This window comes from Eupeodes corollae, chromosome 3 (genome assembly GCF_945859685.1).
Source record: "Eupeodes corollae chromosome 3, idEupCoro1.1, whole genome shotgun sequence".
Lineage (NCBI taxonomy): Eukaryota > Metazoa > Arthropoda > Insecta > Diptera > Syrphidae > Eupeodes > Eupeodes corollae.
The window spans coordinates 29,915,344-29,941,909 of NC_079149.1; the positions used below are offsets into that span (position 1 = coordinate 29,915,344).

The window sequence follows — 26,566 nt, forward strand, 5'->3', positions numbered from 1 at the left end:
CGTCAATTTCAAAGTTCATGAAATGGCAAATTTGCAAGCATCACTGATCTCTCCATCAAAAATACAAAACTACAAAAAAATAATCACCGCATTTACCCTCAGAGATGTACATAGATTCTATTGAATCTTTAGTCTAGCTTAGACGCACCCATCAGAGACTCAAATCAAAGTTGGTATAAACGACTACTCTTGTCCAGACCGCACTTGGTTATGTATGGTTTGACAAGACTTGACGCTATACGAAGCACGGGTGGTGGTGGTGATGGTGATGGAAAAGCTTTGCTTGTACCGAGAATTTCTATTGTTATGTGTGCAACTTGGTTGTGATTTCCGGATGTCCGAACAAAAGAGTTTCCGGTCAGATTAACATGGCTGACACATTTGGATAAAATTTCTTGTTAGCCAGCATTAGATTCTGATGCGCGGCTAAACATTGGATCTTATTTCATAGAGGGGAGATGTTTGGGATCATGATGGAGTTATGGCCTCTTCACATGATACCCATGTTGGAAAATCCATAATGTGTCTCATTGGAGTTTGAATTCTCGGATGGAAATCAGTTGGGTTGCACGCAAGCAATTGACGAAGTTCACCGATTCGTGAAACTGCCACCGTAGGTACCTTCAGTTTGTCCAGTCTTTGAGTGTCACACTCCTCTGTGCGGCTGGCGGCGGTGTTGAGAGATTGGACAGAGATCACCAGGCAGAGAGGCCTTGGCATCAAGGGAATAAAAATAACAAAAGGTTGTCATGGTATGGGTTATCGAATCGAAAATATGTGACCAAAGTAGGCGTAACGCCATTATTACACCTGTGCCGCTTCTACCGATGTTGGGGACTGCGAACCCTTTTTTTTCTCTAACTTTGATATCGGATCGGTTCGCTGAATAAAAGAGTTAATGGGTGGGTGCGGGTGCGGTGAGGTTTTAGTTTTAGTTTTAGTTTTGTTTTTTTATTTTTGTTCTCCCCCACTTTATGGTTAGTTAATGTTTCGATTTTTTTGTAGATTGATTTGATTATTTTTATTTTTAATACAAAATTCTTTTGTTGGACACTTTAAATAATTAATTCAGAATGCGTGGACTTCTTTATATATTGTTGGTGGACGTTTTCGCTGGTGGTTAAAATCAGATCTAAAGTTGGAATTTAATCAACAAGTTAGTACGCCCCGAAATATTGGATAAATCGGTTGGATTATCGAAATAAGTCCTCAGTTCGATTGTAAACGCAATTCAAGGATATTGGTGTGATAATTTTTAAGCTAAGTGTATTTCAAAAAGTGGAAAGATTATTGTGAAAAAAATAAAAATAATATTGAAAAAAAAGTTATTCAACATTGTGAAATTCCCTTTTGAGTTAAAGAATTAAAAGAGTTAGCCAAAAATAGTGATCTCAGTGGAATACCGAAATTTTGGATTTACAAGTGGAACACAAAAATAAAATAAAAAAGGATTTGAAAAATGTGAGTGTTTTTCGCTTAAATTATTTTTTTTGGAAAAACTTAACGAAAATCCTTTAAAGTTTAATTTAAAGTCCATTTAGTAGCATTAAAGAATCAAATTTTGCTCCAAAAAACACTTAAAAACTGCAAAATATTAACGAAGGAAAATTAAGTGTTTCAGAGTCTGTTTAATAATATCTGCCTGAAAAACGTATTTTGGGAAGAGATACAAAAACCATATTTTCTGGCCTACAAACAAAAGCTTCTTAACATTCCAAATTTCAGGCTCAAATTCTAAAGAAAAGGAAAGCTTTACAATTGCTCTTCATATACTTGAATTTATTTTCTGCCAAAAAGGATAAGAACTTTTTGAAGCTTAAATCTAAATAATATACCTCTTTTTAGCCCTCCGGCCAAAATCAAATTAAGTGATCAAAGACAAATGTTTAAGGAAATAAACATTTTATTTTTAAATTCCCATAGAAAGTTATTGTAATGGGTCCGATTTGTCGAATTGAAAATGTTGAAATTTCTAGAATTTTCAAGGTCCTTAGAGTCGAAATAAAAGATTTTCAGAAAGATGTCTGTGCGTGCGTGTGTACGTACGTTCGTACGTCCGTATGTTCGCGACGTTTTTTTCGTCGTCCATAGCTCAAGAACCGGAAGAGATATCGACTTCAAATAAATTTTGTTATACAGATAAAAAGGCAAAAAGATGCAGAAAGGGCTCTCAAGAAAATACCGTGGGTGTTTTTTTACAATAGCAGTTTTAAAAAAAAGGTGCAAATTTAAACTAAATCTAAATATCTCGCGAACCAATAGCGCTAGATACTTGAACGAAATCATTTTTTTTTGATATATTTTGACTTGATACCAAAGAAATATATTTTTGGAAAAAATTCCAACAAACTGTTTTTTGAATAACGTTTTCAACATCTGGTAAAATTTTAAGAAAAAATTTAGGCAAAGTTTGTAAGAGTTGATTTTCCACTGAAATGTCTTTTCAAAAATTTTAAATTGTGGCTTCCAACTAATTTTATCTTATAAGAAATATTGTTTTCAACATTCAGAAAAAATTTGAGAAAAATCAAATGGACAGTTTTTTTTACAAAAAATAAAAGCCTAAACAAAAAAATTAATAAAAATATAAATTGATTTTCACCTCAAATATCTTTTGTAAACTTTAAGAGATTGGCCTTAAACCAATTTTATATTTTAAAAAATATTGTTGTCAACATTCAGTAAAATTTTGAGAAAAAACGAATTGACAGTTTCTTACCCAAAAATAAAAACCTAAAAAAACATTGATTGGTAAAAATTGACTTTCAACTCAAATATCTTTTCAAAAATTAAAAATATTGGTTTCAAACTTATTTTATCTCACAGAAAATATTGTTTTCGACGTTTAGTACATTTTTATAAATATCCAACAGTCAGTTTTGTCATACAAAATTCAAATCTACAAAAAAAAAAAACTCAAATTTGGTAAAAATTGATGTTCGGTTTTCGATATCTCGTGAACAATAGAAGATATTGACTTCAAATTAATTTCATTAATTCAATTTGTATTTGTTTAAATAAGAAATATTTTTTTAAGCAATGCTACTAAAATTGGTAATTGGCATTATTGGTAATTTTTAAAGTTTTAAGAATAATTCAACTGAGAATTTTTTTAACAAAACACGAAAACCTTCAAGCTTTTAAGCAAAACAAATCTACAGACTGGAAAAAATTAAAAATTAAAATTTTTAGATCAAATTTTAGGTGTGAATATTTAATTTTATGTCTTAGCTTTATTTTTTTTCAAAAAAATTGCGTTCTTTCTTTCTAGGAATTAAAACAGTATTTGACTTTATGAACCAATTGTTTCTGGAGACCGTTTTCTTTTGGCAATTTCTAAATCTTCGTTCATTATAAAAATTATAACTCGATTAAGTTCTAACTTATTTCTTCAAACGTTAATTTTTGCGATTTATTAGACCCTCAATATCTAGAAGTCTAGGAAAGTAAAACTCAGTTTGGAAATGTTTTTACTTCTTTAAACGACTTGAGGTAAACTTTGCAATTTAAATATACTGTTAGAAAATTAATTCATGGACACGAACTAGTCCAGCTCGAAACTGGTTAAGAAAAAAGTGTCTCACATGGATTTAAACTTTTTATTGACTACTTGCACGTTTTACGGAGACACCAAATTTGCAGACATAATGACCATGAGTATAAATGATATGCATATGTTGGCAAATAGCTTCAAATCGTTCAAAACAACACCTCAAGTCTCCTTCGACACCAAAACCCGTTTAACCCGCCGTCCACAGTGATAATACAGACGTCAATTCCATGGAAGTAACAAAGTAGACAGAAAGTCCAAGGACCCTATGTCAATTTGTAAAACCTTAAGTTCCATGGACGGTCTTATCGTGAACAATATGTAACCCAACAAAGATCCCGTCACAGTAAGCACTTCCTCAATAATGTATTGAGATCCAATAAACATGTTAAAAGCAAACAGTGCTAAATAATATTAAAAATAAAAAGAGGCTGGGATGCGACCCACACTGATAACTTCCCATCCCGTCTGTCGATTTGTCTTGCTTAAAAGTTTGTCTATATGTATTTTTACCAAATTTGCGCACTATTTTTTGTAGATTTTATTTTTTATGAAAAAAAGGACTGTTGGATTTTTATATAAAAACTACTGAATATTGAAAACAATATTTTCTCTGAAATAAAATAAGTTTGAAGCCAATACTTTTAATTTTTGAAAAGCTATTTGAGCCTAAAGTAAATTTTTACCAAGTTTTAGTAGGTATTGTTTTTTTTTAGAGTTTTATTTTTTGTAAAAAAACTGTCAATTCGAATTCTTTAAAAATTTTACTAAATGTTGAAAACAATATTTTTTATAAGATAAAATTAGTTTGAAGCCATTATTTAAAATTTTTAAAGAGATATTTGAGTCGAAAATCAATTTTTACCAACTTTTATAAATTTTTTTTCAGGTTTTTATTTTTTGTAAAAAAACCGTCAATTCGATTTTTCTCAAAATTTGTCCTAATGTTGAAAACAATATTTTTTATAAGATAAAATTAGTTAGAAGCTATTATCTCAAATTTTTGAAAAGATGTTTGAGTCGAAAATCATTGTTTACCAACTTTTGTTAATTTTTTTTTTTGTTTTATATTTTTTGTACAAAAACTGTCAATACGATTTTTCAAAATTTTACTGAATGTTGACAACAATATTTTTTGAAAGATAAAATTAAATTGAAGCCAATATCTTAAAGTTTTGAAAGGATATTTAGGTCGAAACTCAAATTTTACCCACTTTTGTTAATTTTTGTCTAGGTTTTTATTTTTGGTAAATCAAAACTGTCATTTCGATTTTTTTTTTTCAAAATTTGTCCGAATGCTGAAAACAATATTTCTTAAAAGTTAAAATTAGTTAGAAGCCATAATCTCAAATTTTTGAAAAGACATTTGAGTTGAAAATCAATTTTTACCAACTCTTCTTAATTTTTTTCTTTAGGTTTTTATTTTTTTTTTTTAAACAAGATATTGAAAACGTTATTTTTTATTCGTAGGATTTTCGAGGTGACAAATATTTTGTTTCAATTTTTTTGTTTTATAAAAAACAGTTAATTGGAATTTTTTTTTAATAATGTGTTTGTTTGGTATCACGTTACAATGTATAGTATACATTTATTTCAAGTCTCTAGCGTTATTGGTTCGTGAGATTTTTAAGGTAAACCAATATTTTCACCTCCTTCAAATTGATTTGGTAAGAAAATCACCTTCTCAATTTCTTTGAGAGCCCTTTGTGCATCTTTCTAAGTATCTATATAACAAAATGTATTTAAAGTCGATATCTCTACTGGTTCTTGAGCTATGGACGACGAAAAAAAAGTCGCGAACGTAAATAAACACACACGCACAGACAGCTCTCTAAAAATCTTTTATTTCGACTCTAAGGACCTTGAAACGTCGAGAAATGTCAAAATTTTCAATTCGACAAATCGGACCGATAACTTTGTAAGAGATGTTATAAATCGTAGCGAGTCTTATTAAAGCTCCTTCAGACTCAATACAAATTTACAACTGGATTAAAGGAAATTATAGAAAGTGAAAAAATGGTCAAGTTCTAAATATTTAAGAAAATAAGTTTAAAAGAGTTTAAATTAATTTTGGAGCTTTGTCAAAGAATTTGTCGCTTGGTTCTCTCTTTTCAAATTTGTTACTTAAACTTCTTCGAAGGGAACATTTTTAGTGAATGTTTCGTTGACAATTTAATACATTTTTTGATATGCAACAACAGATCTTTTGTTTAAAGAATCAAGCCAAAAGGCTTTGATCTTCTAAGAAAAAACTTAAGAAGTGCAACAAGGGATTTAACCCAACCCTTTGACATAAAATTATAATCACAAAAAGATATGGGTTCTTCATTTCGCTTAAAATAAGCCTACTTGATTAGTTCCCTTTAGAGCGTGGGTAAGATGGCTGTCATCTTTTTAATTGGTTTAAATCTGCTTTTGCTGATTTGCCAAAGTAAATCGTTTCAAATCAACCGAAAGCTGTCAAATTTCTGGAGTCACATAAACGATCTTGTCGATTTTCAGTTCTTCGTAAAAAAAAAAACAAGAAGTTCTAAGTAGAAAGATCATTGTTTCATATTAACTTCCCATTGGAAGTAATTGTAATCGATTCCATTCAACTTCTTGGCATATCCAGCTCCTTAAAGTATAAATTTTTAGTTTTAAAGAAATGTCTGTGGGTGTAGGTTAGTTCGTGCATAGATATAGATACGTTTATACTCCCTACGTTTTTGATTAAATTGACGAATTCCTTTTCAGTTGGATTAGAAATGTTTTTCCAAACCGTTCAATACAAGTTGTTGTGGACGGATTCAAGTTTGAAACCCATAAAACAAATGCTGGTGTGCCCCAGGCCTCTGTTTTGTCTCCGACCCTTTTCCTCATTTTTATAAATGATCTAATGTTTCTTCGCTGACGATAGCACTCTTAGCTTTTCGGGTTGGATTAGATATCCCGGTTTTTATATTCACGTTTCTTAAAATCCCGATTTCAAAATCCCGTTTTTAATAATCCTGTCTTTTATAATCCCGCTTTTTATAATCACGTTTCTTAAAATCCCGTTTTTTATTATCCTGATTTTGCAATAAAACTAGTTGTTTAATTTTAAAAAAATCAAAGAAACAAACTTAAATCAATCAAAAAAGTCACGTAGAGCTGTAAGACCCTTCTGTAGGATGCATATTGTTTGTGAAAGAGTATTGTAAACAAAAATTATTGTTTATGTACAGTAGAAACTAAATAAATTACAATATTATTATATTTTAGTGACGTAATTTAACATTGACTTTAATTTTGACTCCTATTGTTATTTATTTAAATGCACGTATTTTGTAAAAAAAATATTAAAAAGCGGGATTGTAATTGATCGGGTTTTTGAATAAGCAGAATTTTAAAAAATCTGTATTTTAGAAGACGATGTTATAAAAAGTTTTTTTTCGGGATTTTAAAAAGCGGGATTCCGATACGCTCACTAGCTTTTCATGTTCATTTCCAGACTCATAACCCCCTTCTTCAGATGTGGAATTGCAACGGCAAAAGAGGATTAGCTCATTAAATTCCGACCTACGCAACATTGTTCAATGGGGAATAAGAAACCGTGTGGAATTTAATGCTTCGAAAACCCAATGCTCTTGTATCGTTAAAGCGAGATATACCCTCTTTGCCACTATCTATGAGTTGCACTTGCATCAACGAAACTTAAAATCTCCAAACAATCTTTTGCGTAGCGAACACATACGATCCAAGAATGTTTTCTTTCCGTCTGATCTGGCTATAATCTACAAAACCTATATATATACGTCCGAAACTTGAATATAACTCTCATTCCTGGTCTGGTTAGGTTAGGTTAGGCTAACGTGGCTGCGGTTTAGAGTCCACACACTTAGGCCAAAAGAAAGGCCCATTGTGATACCACATGAATCTAGAGAATTACTTGTTACTAGTCGAACCATTTTGAGCTTTTTATAAAGCGAAGAAGATATTTGATATCCACTGGGATTATCAAAAGAGTAGTCTCCCAGATGAAGTTTGCGTCTTAGTGAAAGAGCAGGACAAGTGCAGAGAAGGTGAGAGATTGTTTCCTCTTCTTCTTCGTCCATACAGCTCCTCCAGAAGTCATTTGAGGGTACACCAAGTCGTATTTCGTGTCTGCCTATAAGACAGTGTCCCGTAAGGACACTGATAAGGTTAGCTAATCCGGAGGTCACCTGGTATTCGGATACTCCGTTAACGACAGAGCTATTTTTAGAAATTGGGCCTTCAGCCTGGCTGACGGGTCGTATAACTCCTTAGATCCAGCCCAATTGGGAAGTTGAATTGAGTGATATGTTTTGGAAAAGGAGGGACGAACAGCAATCAAGCCATAAGTGGCCCAGTAAGGAAACAGGGTATTGACAGACAGTTAGGAGCCATCAGCCAACATAATAGCACAAAACCGACGTAGGAGGCGGTAAGGATTGGGAAGTGGAGGGGCGAGCGACCTTTGGTTTCAGTGCTCTTCTGGAGAAATAATTCCCGAGAATCATTGACCTTACTTAGCTTCTACAACTCGACAAGTTCGAGGCTCAGGTAGAAGTTCCTGGGCTGGTGCTTCAGTAAATTATTTAAGCCTCTTGGACAGCATTTAAAGAAGAGCTTTTAAAATGATTGGTGACATTAACATTATCAACTTGATTACGTGACTCGAACATCGTCGTAAAGTTTCTTAGTGCACCCTTTTTTACCGTTATTTTAACGGACTTAAGAGAAATAGCCAGTTGCCTTTATCGCCTTAAACAATTTAACAGTAATACCCGCGCTTCTAGGAATGCCCATCAGTGTAAAATTGAGCCCAACTCCGACCGTACTATGAAGTACAGAGGTTTATTTTTTATCCGTACTACGCGAGTTTGGAATGCCTCGCCGAGCTCTATTTTTCCCTTTCATTGAATGTTCAGGAATTCAAACTCAATGTACAATAACGCCTCCTATCCAACCGTTCCCTCTTTTCCCAATGCTTACACTGTGTCTTTTGTATATTAAAGGTATACAAAACCCTTTTAGTTTTTCAACTTTAACAATTTAAAACAAATTTGCTTAACCTTAAATATCTCACAAACCCAGAATGTCTTCGATTTCAATAAACATTTTATATTTTATTGATTTGAAACAAATTTATCTGATAATATAATAAATTCAATGCAACAAATATAACGTTTTTGACATGTAGCACAGTTTTAGAAAAATCGAATTGACATTTTTTTTGAATCTCTTAAGAAAAAATTCGGGTTCCAACTTCAGAATTGTTTACAAAATATGGGCCTTAGTATCTTAAGGAAAAAAACAATTGACAGTTTTTTAAATGTAAAACTTTAAAAACTACATCTTTGTACTTCTTCGTGAGCATTGGCTTTCGAGTCAAATATTTTGAGAACAAAGATTGCCATTGGCTTTCAACTTGATTCACCTTATTAAATATATTGGTGCAAAATTGTAGACGATTTAGTACGATGTTATATCATTTTTAGTATGATACTAGGTAAAAAAAAGAATTTTAATAATTTTAAACTAGTTTAGTATCGTACTATCTTCTAAACATTTTACTAAAGTTAAAATCACCAAATGGCTACTTTATCTTTTTAGTATCGTACTAAATCTGTATGACATATGTCATTTTTAATAGATAGAATAGATATATCGCAGATATTCAATAATTTAATGCACATTTCATTTAAACTTTTTCACTAAACAATAATTCGTTTACCTGGTAGAATACATTTTTAATATTATTCGTTGTTTATATCCAAAATAGTTGCAACGAACTTAAACTTTTACGCAAATAAATCACGGCGAGTTATGAAAACAAAGTTAATGAAAAAAGAAAATACAAATTCAATGTTGTCACTTTGACATTTCCAAAAATATTAAGGTATGTTTGTTTTTTGCTCCACAATCTGTCATTATTTACAGCTGTCAACAAAATAATAGCAGCGCTATTTTTTTCTCATTTCTTTTTATTATATCTTCTTTGTTACTGCTTTTTGCTCTCTAACTTTAGCTTTTTCTAAAACTCTTATTCTACGCCTTCATTATCACCATCAATCATATCAATATGCATTATATCAATAAAATAACGGCACTTTGTTTAAAAAATTCTCAATTTTGGACACACAAAATAATAGCAGCGTTAATGCATAAAATAGTTAAAATCAATAAAATAAAGTATAATTCAACTAAAAAAGTTAACAAACGTGAGTATTTTCTGGAAATATCATTTTCTGTTATTTTGCGAGTTTTTTTGTTAAATTTATTAGACAGTGGGACGAGAAAAACATTGCAGTCAAGAGCTACGCCAAATCATACGCCAAATTAGGAGCGCCGGACAATCGTACAGGCAAATCGAAAAAATTTGAACGTTTCTGCAAAGCTGATCCATAATGCCATCAATTTTGTGGAAAAAGTGGAAACCAGAGGTCGAAAACGCAAATTGGAGGACGGGGACCATAGGCAAATAGTCAAAATGTTAAAGAAAGACCCCTTTAAATCAGCTGTGGAGATAAACCAAGAGCTCGAACTCAATGTGAGCGTCGCACTCTTCGCACAGCTAATTTGAAGGCTTGCCACCCAAGAAGAATGCCACTTCTCTCCAAACGTCCTCTGGTTCAACGCCTTGCTTTTGCAAAAAAGTATGGTGGTTGGACACGAGAGAAGTGGCGGAACGTCTTGTTTTCAGACGAAAGCAAAATTGTTTTTTTTGGTGGCACTGGGTCTAGAAATTTTGTTTGGCGTCCACCGAACACAGAGTTCCAGCCGAAATACACCATGAAAACAGTCAAGCATGGAGGCAGCAAAATTATGGTTTGGGGTTGTTTTTCGTACAATGGTGTTGGGCCCATAAAAAAAATTGATGGCATTATGGATCAACATGCGTATGTCCAAATTTTGGAGGAAGTGATGCTGATTTACGCTGAAGAAGACATGCCTCTCAGATGGGTCTTCCAGCAAGACAATGACCTAAAGCACACAAGCCGTAGTGCGAAAGAGTGGTTCCCGCGTAAGGATATACAGCTCTTAGATAGGCCAGCGCAATCTCCAGACCTGAATCCCATTAAGCATTTGTGGGGGATGTTAAACGTGGCGTTGGCAAGCACAACCCCAAAAATCAGGCAGAAGTGTGGACTGTACAAAGTGTGTGGAGGGGAATACCCATAGAGCGGTGCAATAAACTGGTGACTTCAATACCATGAAGATGTGGTGATGTTATGAAAGTCAAGGGTTATTGTACAAAATATTAATATGTTGAATAAATTATATTAATTATAAAATTTGATGAAATTATTGAATAAATGTTAATTTTTTGAATATTTATAAAACTGCTGCTATTGTGTCCAAAATTTGCAATTTTTTAAACAAAGGGCCGTTATTTTATTGATATAATGCATATTGATATGATTGATGGTGATAATGAAAGCGTAGAATAAGAGTTTCAGAAAAAGCTAAAGTTAGAGAGAAAAAGGCAATAACAAAGAAGATATAATAAAAAGAAATGAGAAAAAAATAGCGCTGCTATTATTTTGTTGACAGTTGTAGATGTGTTCATGTTTTTTTTCTAATAAAATGGTTTTAGCATGATACTAGATAGCAAAACAATTACAAGTGTTTGAAATTAGTGAAAAGTTAGTAGATTACTATGCATATAGTAAATTGTTAACTAGTATCGTGATAAGGCCTTAATAATAGATTGTTTAAAATTTTGCGCCATTGTTCTTAACATTTACTTATATTTTTAGAAAAATTTTATTGACAAAAATTAAAGTCCGGATTTGAGATAGCACTTTTCATGACAAGAATTACTCTTGAAGAATTTGTCAATTCCTCGCAAGAGGTAGTACCGGTGAAAAAACCTTAGATGGCATAGGCAGGGATCGAACCCAAGACCCCTGACATGACTGTCTAAAGCACTAACCATCATGCCATGGCTACTACGCTTCAGTACAATTATTAGGAACTCTAAAATTTGTTACTTTTTGGGTGGTATAGAGTGAACAATAAAGTTTTCTGAGTCATCACAGGTTTATTTAGCATTGCCACCCCTGTATTTAAAATATCCTTTCTATTACATTATTTCTTGTTGGTTTTTTGATTTGAAAATCTATTAAGAGAACGTTAAGATTTACATTTTCAATTACAAGTTCAAAACAAAAACTAGAAATTAAATTTGAATGAGATTTCTTACGTAAGAAATAAAACCAATTAAATTGTCAATTTGTTGCCCAAACTATAATAAGTCGTAATAATCATGCTATAAAAATGACCCAGTGTGCAAAACTTTGTTTGAAGTATAGCCCCTAACTGTTGAATTGATCCTTTTTCAGCATTCGAACAAAACAACCATAACAAAAATTTTAATATTGCAATTTTTGTCGCTTCGTAATAACTCTTGTCATAAAACAGATATAATTTAAATACTGTATGTAGCTTTAATGATTATTGTTTTATATGAAGTGTGTATCTAAATTGAACACCAACGGCCAAACAAATTATCTCATAAGTTTTTTATTTTTAAGTGAAAAATACAATAAAACAAAAATGTGATGTGCGTGATCGCAATGTTCCACTTCAACAATTCTATTCATATGAACTATGAACACCATATGAGCAAATAAAATATTTTGTATCTGTGCAAATTGCATGTACGTTTGTCAGAGTGCTTTTGCTTTTGAATGTTAAACTATTAAATAAATTTAAATTCTAAATTTAATTACAAAATTGCTCTTAATTCATTTAACTTTTATTACACATCAGTCATACTATAGATCCTCTACTGTATAGCCACACTCGTTCAGTGAGGGAGATTTTTGACCTCAATACTGTAAAAAAATACATAGGTAAAGTACAACTCCAAAGAAATGTTAAACCATTTGCACAGAACCAGAGATATAACATTAGATGGATATATCCATCCATAGAAAGGTGTGTTCGACGACATGTCCATTACGCGTGACGGACATTATCAGATATACCAAGAGTGACAACGCTTTGCGGAAGTATGTTCCGGTCTTAGTTCGTTTTATATTTCCACAAAATCGTAAATGAGATTCGAATTGATTTGATATTTTTTCGGATGTCATTGGCATTCATTATAAGAAATTAAAAAAATACATGTTTAAGTACCTAGGGACAACAGAAAAAATGCTAATTATTATCTACCTTTGATATAGTGGTGAAAATCTAGATGAGGCCATGATCAGAATTATACTCGTATGGGCAAAATGGAATTGACCTCTTTGCTTTTTGGTGCGGAATATGTTTCAATTTTTTGTTTTAAATATCGTGACAAGTTATGATTCAAAAAAATTGGAACAGTCTAATTTATTTTATAACACAACACAATTTGACATCATCATTTTCATGCTTTTTGTAAGATATATTGGGAGTAAATATAATTTTAACTTTAATTAAAAACTCAGTAAGTTCACAGAAGTCAATCTTTAACTTAGAAAAACCTAAAAGAATTTAACAACCCTCTTGATGACACTTGAAGCCATTTTGAAAATTAATACTTATAATTTTCATAAAACACATTGTTCAATTGTTTGGCTATTTCAAATTCTGACAGCTGGTAAAAATAAAAATGGCTTCATTCATGCATTGCCATTTTAAGGACCTATCGCATTGCTTTGAAATTGAATGTCAAACAAAAGTTCGTAAAGATGAGTTTTAATAAATAAACGCCGATTTATTATCGTTTCAAAGATAGATAACTTGATTTTTAATAAAGCCTTAATGTTGTAGAATCTAAGTATTTATTTTGTTTTTTTTTTTAGAATCAGAAAAAGATCCGAAAATGCCAAAAACTAAACAACTGTTAAGCTGTAACCAAACTACTTAAAACATCACCGATTTTTTCCATTTGCGATTAAAACGCAGATCCTGCAGCAAAACAAAAGAAAAACACACATAACAAGTTAAAAATGTTTAAAAATAGGAAACTTTTTAGACTTATATATTTATTTTGTATTGTTTTAAACTTAACTAGCATATTAGGTGAGTTTTAAACATTGTTTCAAACATCATCAATGTCAAAACTTTGAATGTTTATTCCAATTTTAGCACAAACAACATGTAAAAACGGACTCGGAAGAGTTCTTTACGAACGTCTGCCAAATCAACAGCTTCAAGGATACGATGATGATGTGGTAAGATTTTAAAAATTACAACCATTTTATGACATAAGGCATAACACACAAGAACCTGTCATTTATGTACAATTTTAAGGTTAGAGATACAGCGCCACCATTTCGAGTTCTTGAAAAATGTCAAGATCTCTGTCTGCGAGATCGAACCGGCACAAATAACCTAGTACGGACTTGTACCAGTTTTGATTTCCAACCGGGCAGTAGAATAGCTTCATTTGGTGGAAATGCCGAATATGAAGAATCGATTTGCTACTTGACCAGTGAGCAAGCTGGACCTGAGGGAATTGGCAGTCTTATGTTGGTGCCCAACAGTGTCCATTTCAACGAAATATGTCTAACATGTAAGTCTTTTCTGGATGGCTTTTAAAAAATTCCCATAAATTTTTAATTTCCGCATTTAAATGTAGCAAGTAGACCAGAACGGGAATGTCCAAGCCGGAGATATGTCTTCGAAAGACACCCCAGAAAGAAGCTTAAGCTTCCACTTTCCGACATTAAAGAGGTTTGCAAAAATTTTCACTTGCTCGTTTTCTTTGTATTTTAATTTTCTTCTCCTTCAGATAACTGCTGCTAATCGATCCGATTGTGAGGACAAATGTTTGAATGAATTTTCCTTTGTCTGTCGATCGGCCAACTTTGATTCCACCATGCGAACGTGTACACTCAGCAGGTTGAAACGATTTGTCTTACTAATCCAACTAATGCTTACCTATCGTTCCACCAAATACTTTTAGATTCACCAGACGAACTCATCCCGAACTTCTTGAGGACGATCCAAATTCCGATTACCTAGAGAACACATGCTTGAATGGTAAGTGAACTTTTTTAAGACCGTTTAAATTAATCATAGCCTTTAATCGAGTGTATGTGTATTTGATCCTTTAAAGCTGAACGGCGTTGCGATGGATTAGCTGTATTCGTCAAAGAGGAAAACAAACGGCTCGGTGGTCCCTTCGAAGTGGATATATTCAATAACATGACTCTAGAGGAATGTCAAACAATGTGCCTGCGAGCTGAAAAGTAAATTATATCCCTATAGTCCCATTAAAGTCTTTTATTATCTTTGCAATAAAGAAGACTAAAAATACACTTTTTTTCAAAACATTTTTTGTAATCCCCAAAGATATTTCTGTCGATCGGTTGAGTTCGATGATCAAACAAAGCAATGTATACTCTCCGAGGAGGATTCTATATCCCAGAAAGATGATATCAGCATCAGTTCAAGTCCAACACATCACTTCTATGATCTAGTGTGTCTAGATAATCGTGAGTTTGAAATGGATGCGATCGCATGACGATCACCTCTTTATTGATCTCGGTCTTGTGTATTTTTATTTTTCCAAAACAGAGAGAGCAACTGATTATCCATCGGATAATTCAGTGACTTCACACCTATTCTCGAGCGGCCGACGACCGGACACTGCATTCCAACGTTATAGGAACTCTCGTCTCGGTGGAGAATTCCATTCGGAGATCACTGGGCGATCGTTGAGCGAGTGCTTGGATGAGTGCTTAAGACAGACAAGCTTTCAATGCAGGTAAAAGACTAAAACAAAAGGCAAGCCATCTGCTACCGTTTATCCAAGAGGTATGCGCAACAGCACTTAATGCCTTTCTTGTCTGATTTTTATTAAAGATCGGCGGTGTATAGTGATCGCTTCAGGACGTGTCGATTAAGTCGCTATAATCAAAAGGATGGCATGCGTATCATCTACGATGCTGACTATGATTACTATGAGAATTTAATGCGTAAGTTGTAATTATATCGGGAGTGCTCCGTTTAACTTTGTTTTGATGACCATCGTACAGTTAATGTTGTTGGGACTGCTGGCACTGGAAGTGGTGGAAGCGGCACTGGTGGAACTGATGATGATCGACTTGGTGGGCATGGACGACCAGATAGTGGAAGTGGTCATAATAGCTGGAGACCACCATCAGACAGAGATAAAAATAGCGATGATCGGTTTGGCACTGGTGCACCAGGTGGTGGAGGCTCTAGCAAGTATCCACACGCTGGGGATATTGGAAAGCCTTATGATCGCTATCCAGAATCTGATTACGGTAAGTCATGCAATTTAATGGTACTTTACATTAACATGTTTCTAATCAAGATTTAAAATCTAATTTCAATATGAGTTGCAATTCAAGAGCACTTTCTAACAATTAACCGTATTTTAGATCGTTATCCGGGTGGTGATCGTTATCCCCCCTCGACTGGAGATCGATATCCAGGTGGTGATCGTTATCCCCCCTCGGCTGGAGATCGATATCCGCCGAGTGTAGATGATCGATATCCCACAACTGGACCTGGTGATCGATATCCCACAACTGGTGGTGGTGATCGCTATCCTGATCGTTATCCACCTACAGGTGGTGGTTCTGATCGATATCCACCACCAGTTGGGGATCGTTATCCAGGAGAAGAACCCTATGTTGATCGAGAGAGATATCCAAGTGGACCAAACAGAGACCCTTTATTACCAGATCGAGGACGTTATCCATCCATGGATGATGAACGTTACCCCGGTAAAGGTCAATATCCAAGTAGTGATCGTTTTCCACAACGGTATCCAAGTCGCGATCAATACGCTGATCGTTATCCATATCCTGTTGATCGTGAAAGAGACAGATATCCCACAGCACCGTTTGGGGATCGTGATCGAGACCGTTACCCCTTAGATGAAGGACGTTATCCACCTAGCAGAGATCGTGACCGTTATTCACCACATCGACCTATTGATCGCTATCCCGTAATATCTGACAATGGTTTGCCGGATAGAGATATTCCACATACAAGACCATATCCACCCGGGGATGGTCCCATATACCAACGGCCCTATCCCGGTGGATCCCGATATCCAGATGACGGATATTCATCACGATATCCCCCCAGCCGTTATCCACCCAGAGATCCCGGTTATCCGGGAAGAGATTCTCCCGAAAGTATATTCCCCGATCGTCGTTACCGACCATCATCATTCGATTCAAGATATCCCCCAAATGCACCCAGAGGACATCCATCACGTTACGGTCCGGAAAATGAAAGATACCCTCCAGATGAGATAATTTTGAATGCTCGACGACCAGAACCGGATTCAAGTAAAAGATATCCTCTACCACCACCACCGACAACTGGAAAATATCCGACATCTCCCAATCGTTTTCCAGTAGGCACGGATCGTTTTCCAATTGACATTTATAAATACGGTAACGGAGATCGATTTGGTGGCAGTGGGGGAAGAAGACCTCCGGCAGGTGAGTGTCACGGGTAGTTAGAGTAGCACATATATAAATAATTCTTTTAACAGTTTTTAACACTTTCTGTCTAATCTATGAAAAAAGACGTTTGAATGTTTCTAAATATATTTTGTTCAAGACAAAAATGTTTATTCTAGACTTATTTAATTATTATTTATAATGTTTGAATTAAAAACATAAACGATACATGAGAGTACGGAAAACGGTAGAAGGTAGGTAGGTAAGAAAACTAATCAATTAAAGGCCAGATTTTATTATGGAGACCACAACACAGTCAATCGTAAGATTTTGTAATTGCAAGAACTGACAACTTAATAATCATTCAGTGCGTTTAAATTTTTGTCTTCTTTGATAATTGGTCTGAATGAAGTCATTTTCTTCTGTTCCTGAATGTACAAAAAACATTTCAAACTGATTTTTGTGATTAAAATGATTCGTCATTTGTGACATAATGAAATGTCATCCTCATCATCAAACTTCATAGATAAAATTTCGGTATCTACATTTTAAATTCATACATTGCATATAAAATACTTGCTTTATCTAATTAAAAATATGGAATCAAATGATGATGTCACAATACAAAACATCAACCACTGCCAATGGCTCCGTTCAGACATACATAGCATATGTGTTAAGGTAAGGTTGCACTTCAATGCTATGAAACGGAAATGCTAATGCGTACATACGTCAAAATCGTTTGAAGAAATTACATTTAACAGACTGTTTTTATTTCATAAGATAAATTCTTTTGTTAAATCGGATCATTTAGTTTGCAACACTTAACTAAATTAAATATGTCAATTCAACAAAGCGTTCACTGTAAATTTTGTTGTTAACAGATGAATTTAGTTTCTACAATTATTGATTTAGAAACTTTACAAACTACGACGCACTCTTTTTTGCTGTAAAAAGTTGCACTGTAAAGCAGAAAACGAAATTGGTAAAAATGACAGCTGTGTTAAGATTTATACATCTAATTCCATCCCCAATCTATTTCCTTAAGCTACCTAACTAAAACCCTTCTTTCTTATATTTTTGTTGTCAAAATCGAAAAATGTGGTGTAATATTAAGATCATAAAACAAATATTATTGTTGGAACCCATTTCTTTTCTAAATACACTTCATCTTATTCAGGTTACGACCGTATTCCGCCCCCGTCCTATTATGACCTAGAGTATGACGACCGGTATGGTGATCGCCCACCACCCCCATACATTCCCCCGTACGATCGTGAATTCGATGGAGGCTACAGGAGACCTGGCAGTCATGTTGTTGGAACTGGAGGCGGTGGTGGTGGCGGTGCTGGTGCATATCCACCATATGAGAGTCCCTATAGTCGTCCACCATACGGTGGCAGTTCTATCAATCAAATTCCCCCAGAAGCGCTCGGTGGACCGAGTGGTGGCGGTGGTGGTGGGCCACCGCCATACGGCAGCGGTCCTTCTGCCGGTGGTGGATCAGCTAGACCACCAAGTACGAGATGTGACGAGAACGATAATTTCAAACAAGTGGCAGCACGGCACAAGATGCGACGACACTTTGTTCGGCGAGCCTTGATCGTGCCCTCGCTTATCCAATGCGAACGTGAGTGCATTGAATCACGGGACTTCATCTGTCGGAGCTTCAACTACAGGTAACGTATGAAGTAAATATATGTTTATTGCAATTCCCATTCTCATGGTCACATGATCCGCATGGCGCATCTATATTTTTGACACAGAGATACCGCAGCATCCACCTACGACGAACGGGATCTACCAAACTGTGAGCTCAGCGATCGCGATTCCCGCGAATTGGATGTTCATGATCCGAACACATTCGATCCGGCAAATTATGACTTTTACGAGCGCAGTGCGGGTCGCAGCGACGGCGAATGCCTCGACGGTAATTGATGGCTTTTTCGAGGACTTACCATTACCATGATCCACTATTTGCATTTCTTTCTATGACTATTTAGTTTCACAGACGTGCAACGAAGAGGGAATGGAGTTCACTATACGTACACCAGAGGGTTTCATTGGCCGCATCTACACCTACGGATTTTACGACAGGTTTGTCATCGCCGGCCGCAGCACTGACGACGTCCATTGCTCATCGGGTACGAATTTATAATCGATTTATCATTATTTTCTTCTCTATTACAGATGCTTTTTCCGTGGCAATGGTGGCACTGTGAACGTGCTGCGTATCAGTGGTCCACAAGGTTATCCCGATTGCGGAACACAGCGGGTAAGAGATACAATCAATTCGCTTTTCGCTTGCGTCCGAAACTAATCGCATAGTAATGTTGCGCTAATTTTGTTCTTGTATGTTATTCTGGTTGTTGTTGGGATCATGGTTTGCAGTATGGAGACACACTCACGAATATTGTGGTAGTGCAGTTTTCGGACAACGTTCAGACCAGTCGAGATAAACGATACAACTTGACCTGTGTGTTCCGAGGTCCTGGCGAGGCTGTTGTCACATCGGGATACATTGGAGCGGGGTATGATTTTGGATTTAAACTTGTGGGTTGTGGGGGTAGAATCTAGTGATTTCAAATAATAATAGATGATAGTATCTGATGTAGGAGTAGATTGTAGATTGTAGATTATTCCAGCAGAGAGCTAATTGTGGCCCATGTGTGGTGCGTTCATAAAGTAGAACATCTGATTAGGTGATGTTGTAAATGATGACATTAATTTATCATGATCAGATCAAATCTGAGAACGCTGTGCAAGTCTTTAAAATGAATTGCTAGCAGTAGGTTGAATTTCAAATTAAGTACGTGGGGCTAATGTGTAATTTATTCGTTAATAGAGACTTGATACATTGTATTCTTGATTTAGTTTTTCAAATATAAATTGCTTTTTTAGCCTAAAGCTAATACCACTATTGGATTTTGACTTTCTAAAAGGCTTTTATTATATGAATATCAGTGACTGTTAAATCACTGTTATGGCGTAGTAACAATCTTTAGAGATTTAGGAATATATTATATTTCATAGAAAGTGACATACAAATTGTGACATACCTAGTATGGTAACACCATTTTCGAAGTACACAATAATAAAAATGGACCTATTCATTGACACTTTTATTTATTATTAAAATGTCATCTGTCAAAATCAAAAGAAACTCTCTGGTCCTGTCCATCTTTTATAATTAAATATTGATTAAGATGTTATGTGCTCAGCTGTCACTTTTTATTTATAATTTTGTTGGATTTTTATAAATATGACACATGTAACAAGTAACACACCATGTCGCCAGTTTGACATTTAATTTTGCAGGCCTGAAGGTTGCAACAAAAAAGATTTTTTTAGCCTAAGTAATTCTGTTTACAGAATCCGAATATAACTTGTTAATGGATTTAGATAAACTTCTTGACAGTTTTACTATGGTAGAAATGTCAAATTGACTTTTGAATCCCTCCGCACCAATAAATTCTGTAATTGAAGTCAGTATTTAGAAAAAGATTGTGATAGGTCAAATCTAAGGTTTTTCTCAATATGAACTGTCACCTGTTTTTCAACCAAAAGGCATTATTATAGGTAAATGGAAATTCCAAACTTTTATTCTACCGTTTTACAAAAAAGCCTAAAACTATTACGCAATTTTACGTGATACGAAACACTAGGGTAGGACTCAATTTCCATTGCATACTTTTAGTTGCCAGTAAGACATTTCTTAACTGTCAAAAGTTCAAAATTATATTCACCACATTATTAGTGTGATTTAGATTTATCTACTTTAAGATTGAGTAAATTTATCACAGTAATCATAATTATTTAGAATAGATGAACAAATGGTGAGTTTGCAAGGATATGGCCATTTTGATGTATCCTCCTTAAAAAGAATAAAATATTGTTGGTTTTAAAACAAAATCCTCCCAAATTCTTACAGATCTGGAAGTCCCATCCCGATTGAATATCTACCAGCTGAAAATACCCTCAGCTCAAAGGTTCGCCTGATGATTCTTTACCAAGGTCGACCTACAACAACAATAGCTGTAGGAGATCCATTGACATTCCGTTTGGAGGCTCAAGATGGCTACAATCATGTGACAGATATATTTGCTACAAATGTCGTTGCCAGAGATCCATATTCTGGCAGGAGTATACAACTTATTGATCGATTTGGGTATATAAAAAAAATAGATAGATCAATATAAATATGAAATTTACTCTTTAAGATGTCCGGTGGATCCTTATGTTTTCCCTGAGCTTGATAAACTTCGAGACGGGGATACTTTGGAAGCAAGATTTAATGCCTTTAAGATTCCTGAATCAAATTTCTTGGTATTTGAAGCAACTGTCCGATCGTGCCGAGAAGGTTGTCAACCGGCTTATTGTCCTGGACCATCTGGCCGCCAGGAACCCTCGTTCGGACGTCGTAGAAGATCTTTAAATGAGACCGAGGTGGATTTGATTGAAGACAACAGCAATGAGGAGAAAAACTCAACTCTGCTCAATAGTGGTGAATTTAATAAAAGTAAGTGTTGGTACAAATTTGTGTGTGTAAAAAGCAAAATCCTTACTTGAAATATCGATTTCAGCAATTACTGAAATTGATGAGGCTAAAAGTGAACAAATTGAGGTTGAAGAACCAGAGCAAGTTCGAGAAATGATAGAGGTGAATATATATAATAAAAACTCGAATTCTTTTATATTTATTTTTATAATTTCTGAAACCGTTTTAGGTTTTCGAGACACGAGAAGAAATCGAAAAAGATTCATATCCGAGGAAATTAGTTGCCCCAGTTGAGACAGTCTGCTTATCACCGTCGGAATACCATGGTCTTCTCACAGCTGTTGTTTTGCTTATGATTTTGTTAATGAGTATTAGTCTTGTTTCTGGATTGGCTTATAGGTAAAATTGTTTTAGTTTTTATTTGAAAAGTATTTATATATTTATTGTATTTACTTGTTAGACGCTATTGGAAAACTATGTCGAAAAATCGAATTGCCGATCGCAATTCACCTGTGACATCATTTACACCATCTTCGATCAGAACTCACGAAAGATTCAGTGAAATTGGTCAGATAAACGGAAATGGATCGACAGCTGGAAGATCAGGTCAATTCAGACCGAATTTATCTATGTTTGGTGGAGGATTACAAAAAACTTTTGCTACTGGGTAAGAATTAATTCCAAAAAAAGTATAAAAAATTGTTTTTATTTTATTTATTTTTTTGTAAATTTAGAAATTTAGCTAGGATGTGTCAAATTCCTGTGATGAATCCAATACGAAATAATTCTTCGAGCAACAATAATCAATTTGATGATCCTAGCGAACCAATTTATACAGATCCTTCGCTGTTTGAGAGATCAAGGTGAGTTCAAGTAAAATACCTTTCTAAAAAAGGTCAATAATATTAAAAGAAATTAGGATGGTTATCAAAGTATTTTTGTAGACACTCTATTGACTGAAATACTCTGATCATTTGATAAATTTAAATGAAAATTATGATAAAGTTTTGATCCTACATAATGTAACAAATTTAAGCAAAATTTAAAGAAACTTATATTCACCACGATAATGTCAAAATTTTTAAATGTAAGGGTGTGTTCAGTAGAACAACATTTGAATGAATTCAATTTATTGGGTCCATTTATTTATTGTCCAAGACATTAAACTTCTCATACTTTAAAACGAAGGGCATACAATTTCGGAAAGTAAAAAAATACAAAGTAATGGATTTTGACTGTGTGTTTTTTATTTTGTTATGAAAGTATAAAACATAATCAAACAGATCTTCTAATTTGATATTTCTTCCAGATCGCTACGAAGTCTTTCCGAGGAAGGTGACAACCACAACGTCTAAAATCTGTAAATAACCCCAACCAACACGAACAGTACTAAAACCTAAACCAAATATAAACTTTTTTTATAGAACTTAACTTTTTATATGTCAATTTTTATTTTATATGTAAGAATAGTTTATAGTTTTTGTCTACTTAGAAGCTCATACAGTTTGCACCTGTGATTGATAATGGAACTTTTTTCAATCCAAATTAAGAAGAAAATAATAATAACTTTCAATATTTTTAAGAACTTATATTTATTTTTCATCAAATTTATATTCATGCACAAAAAAATAAAATGGAGAAAATAGATACAAGCATACATAATACTTAAGCATGCCTTAAAATTCTTGAGTAGTAGAATAAAATCAAGTAATTCTTCAATTGCATTTATACAAACATAATTAAGAATATTAAGAATTTAATTAAGAGTTTAGGTTTTATGAAATAAATATCTACATTATATACTTCAATATAAATGGGCTTTATTTTTAATTTTCAAAAGGAGCGTCCTATAGATATCTCAACAACTTTCTCTTGGTTAAATTGATTGCTGTAAATTGTAACTCTGTGGTGTGTTCTTTTTCTCCATCATAAATTGTCATTCCTTAGTTATGTATAGCAAGTTGCGTGAGCTTAATGGCTGAAACACAAACACGTCTCAGCTTTGGCTTCGTCCGCGTTACGATGGGCCTGCTTTTAGGTTGCTTTGAATGACATTTATAAAATGACACTTCTGTCATTAGCACCTGTTATTTTTTTCTCAACAGTTTGTTTTGATTTTTCGTGCAGTAAAAAATATAACTTTTGAAATCTAAAGTATACATTTTTCGGGGAAGTAGCTTACACAGCCTATCGTGGGTATGTTCAGCTCATGGAGCTAAGAAAAGTGCAGACTGAGAGACATCGGTGGGTCCGGGAGCTCAATCTATGAAGAGTTCTTCGAAACTCGTAAAACTCGTAAAATAAAACATTTCCAAGAAAAAATTGTATACTTATTCTATGTACATTTATTTCAATAACTTACCTTTTAACTTTTTCTAATAACCAATGGGAATTCCTTCAAAAGCAAATGTATTTTGTTTGTTAACTTTTTTAAAGCTGTTGAGCTGTTGGACAAAGCAAATGTTCAGCAAATTTGAACTAGAGCTTCCGTTTGGAGTCACATTACGTAACATTACGTTCTTTTCCTTACGATTGTCAGACGAAACGTGAGGTAGAAGCTTCATTGTGATAGCATGCATTGAATTCCTATGGCTGAACTCGTAATGGCTGAAACACGAACAAACTTCAACTTTTTCTGCGTTACGTTGGGACTGCTTCAAGGTTGCTTTGAATGACACTTCCCATATGACATTTCTAAAATGGCACTTCTGTCATTAGCAGCTGTTATTTTTTATCAAAATAAAAATTTTAAAATCGAGAAAAATTGACGACGTAACTCAAAAAGCAAATGTATGTTGTTCGTTGACTTTTTTACAGCTGTCGAGCTGTCAGACAACTGTTTAGCAAATTTGAACTAGAGCTGTCGATTGTCAAATGAAACGTGAGGTCGAGCTTCATTGTGATAGCATGCATTGAATTCCTTTAGCTGAACTCGTAAACGTCAGGTGAAGCCGAAGCTCAAGCGTGTTTGTGCTTCAGCCATAACACGCAACTCTTGGTTACTATTCCATGTAATGCTTGTTATTACACGAAGCCTTTTTTCTTATATTAGCACCTTGCCTTTATTTGACAGTGGTTTCCTCTTTATCTTCTAAGGCTAGCATTAGTTTCAACAACAAATTAATTTTGATAGAAAAAATCTAACCCGGTTGGCAGGGATTGGAATGGGGTGCATTTCATATTTAAAATTGAGTTGAGAAGTTCATTTCATTTCGATCTGGTCCAAATTAACACGGTCATCCATTTTGCGGAGATTCGACATCTGTCAACTACAAGTAATTAAATCAATTTTTTTCAGTTAACAGTCTGACATTAACAAAAATAGATCGCTTAACTATTGGACAATGCATAAAAATTGTTAAAACCTACAACAAAAATGTTGGTTCTGGCTCAGTCACTTATCGTGCTTTAAGAGGAGATTACAGATATTGTAAGGCTTATGCATCATCGTTTACCTCGTACCACTGAAAATATATAAGTGAAACTGTTGGCGAAGACCCGAATGTGTCGATTCCTCGTCGTTGTCAGGAATTTGGACTGTCTTACTTGGGGTCTCCATTGAACATTTCCGATGACAGAACTATCGGCCTGTCATCAGATAATCCAATTAAGACCAACAATCCAACACCCAGTCCATGATCCGGTCATCGCAGTTTGGATTTTTCGAGCGGATCAAAATCCTGTCATTAAATTTGACGTTTGTGTTGTATGTATTGGTGAGAGTCCATTTTCCACAGTCTTTTTGAAATGAAAATTTAATTTCGTTTAAAATGTCGTCGAGTGCCTAAATGGATTCACCCAAAACCTCTGTTTTCTTTTATCCTCTTGAATAGTTAGCTTTTGTAGTTCTTCCAGCTTCTTATTCAACATTCATTTTTTTAAAGGACTAATTTTTGTTTACTCAAAGGCATTTTTTATATAATTTGCTTGAAATTTAATTTTGTTAAAAGAAAACAATAACTACCGACACTAAATGTAAATCAACAAAGTGTGAACAACAGATTAGCCGTTTCTAATGTCAAATGTGAAATTGAAAATGCTCATGGCAAGACATAATATGCCCTTTAAAAAAAAACAAATGGATCGCGGAAGAGAAGCTGGATTGGATTTTACTCTTGTGAAGCCTCAGGGTTATGGCACATTATGGCGTATTTTGCATTCCAGTTCACGCAACAACTGAAGCCAGCTGACCATTCACAATGTAGACACGTCGAACAACAGGCGGTGGACGGCGGTTTTTCGAACCAAATTTTCTTCAACGACGAAGCACATTTCTCACTCGGTGGGTATGCTCAAAAACAATATTATCGTATTTGATGTCTGCGAATCCTTAAGTAATTGAAGAGAGGTCATTACATTCATAAAATGTCATTTTTTGGTACGCTTTTTAATGCGGAGGTGTGATTGGAACTTACTTCTTTGAAAACGATGATAGAACGACTGTCACCTTGAATTCGGAGCGTTATGGTCATATGATAACCAACTTTTGTTTGCTTGCTATTGAAGATTAAGGCTTGGAGAATATGTGGTTTCAACACTACGGTGCCCTTATGCCGCACAACTCGAGCGAATGGCTTTTTGCAAGAGACATTTCCTGGCCCGTAGTTTCTTCGTGGCGGTATCAACTGGCTATCAAGATCACGCGATTTGACAACGGCTGGACTTTCTTTTGTGGGGGTACGTGATAGACCGTGTTTATGCAAATAAACCTTTAACTTTTGAGCTCTTTAAAACCAACATTCGTCAAGTTATCGATGATATACTGCCCAATATGTGTCACAAAGTGGTCGAAAATTAAATCAAAAGAATCGATGCTTGCAACAGTTCGCCTGATGGTCATTTAAAGAAATATTTCATTTCAAACAAAATGTAAACGTTCAAATTTTATAATAAAAATGAAATATCATGAAAAAAAATGTACATACATATGTATGTATATGTGTTTTTTTTTTCGTTTACTTTTGAAACCGCAAAATGGATAACCATAACCAAAAAGAGGTTAATATTACGAAACTTGTAAGCAAAAAACCATCGTCGAAAATAGTACAATAGACAAATAAAAAATGGATAGATCGGCAGAGCCAAAGCTTACCACCTCGGTTTTGCCATAAACAGTCGACTCTAGATCGGCTAGGGTCTATTTGGAGC

The 26,566-nt window shown here is 34.4% G+C and overlaps 1 protein-coding gene across 7 annotated transcripts; it reads left to right on the forward strand.

Annotated features, from left to right (window-relative positions):
• Window positions 1-1,438: 1,438 nt before the first annotated feature.
• LOC129949703 (uncharacterized) lies at window positions 1,439-23,232 on the forward strand. 7 transcript variants are annotated; one of them, XM_056061317.1, is made up of 25 exons: window positions 1,439-1,461; window positions 13,333-13,552; window positions 13,619-13,704; window positions 13,784-14,045; window positions 14,112-14,206; window positions 14,265-14,374; window positions 14,439-14,515; window positions 14,592-14,724; window positions 14,828-14,970; window positions 15,053-15,242; window positions 15,341-15,453; window positions 15,514-15,765; window positions 15,883-16,959; window positions 18,101-18,599; window positions 18,687-18,850; window positions 18,924-19,017; window positions 19,111-19,195; window positions 19,312-19,451; window positions 20,852-21,088; window positions 21,141-21,439; window positions 21,504-21,580; window positions 21,648-21,817; window positions 21,879-22,085; window positions 22,153-22,281; window positions 22,728-23,232. In XM_056061317.1, exons 2-25 carry the CDS (start codon window positions 13,480-13,482, stop codon window positions 22,771-22,773), a joined length of 4,758 nt encoding a protein of 1,585 aa, XP_055917292.1. In that variant the 5' UTR covers window positions 1,439-1,461; window positions 13,333-13,479; the 3' UTR covers window positions 22,774-23,232. The 7 variants fall into 7 exon arrangements, with proteins under 7 accessions (XP_055917292.1, XP_055917289.1, XP_055917295.1 ...); XM_056061314.1 differs by lacking the exon at window positions 1,439-1,461 and adding an exon at window positions 12,251-12,393; XM_056061315.1 differs by lacking the exon at window positions 1,439-1,461 and adding an exon at window positions 12,444-12,552.
• The last annotated feature ends 3,334 nt before the right edge of the window (window positions 23,233-26,566 follow it).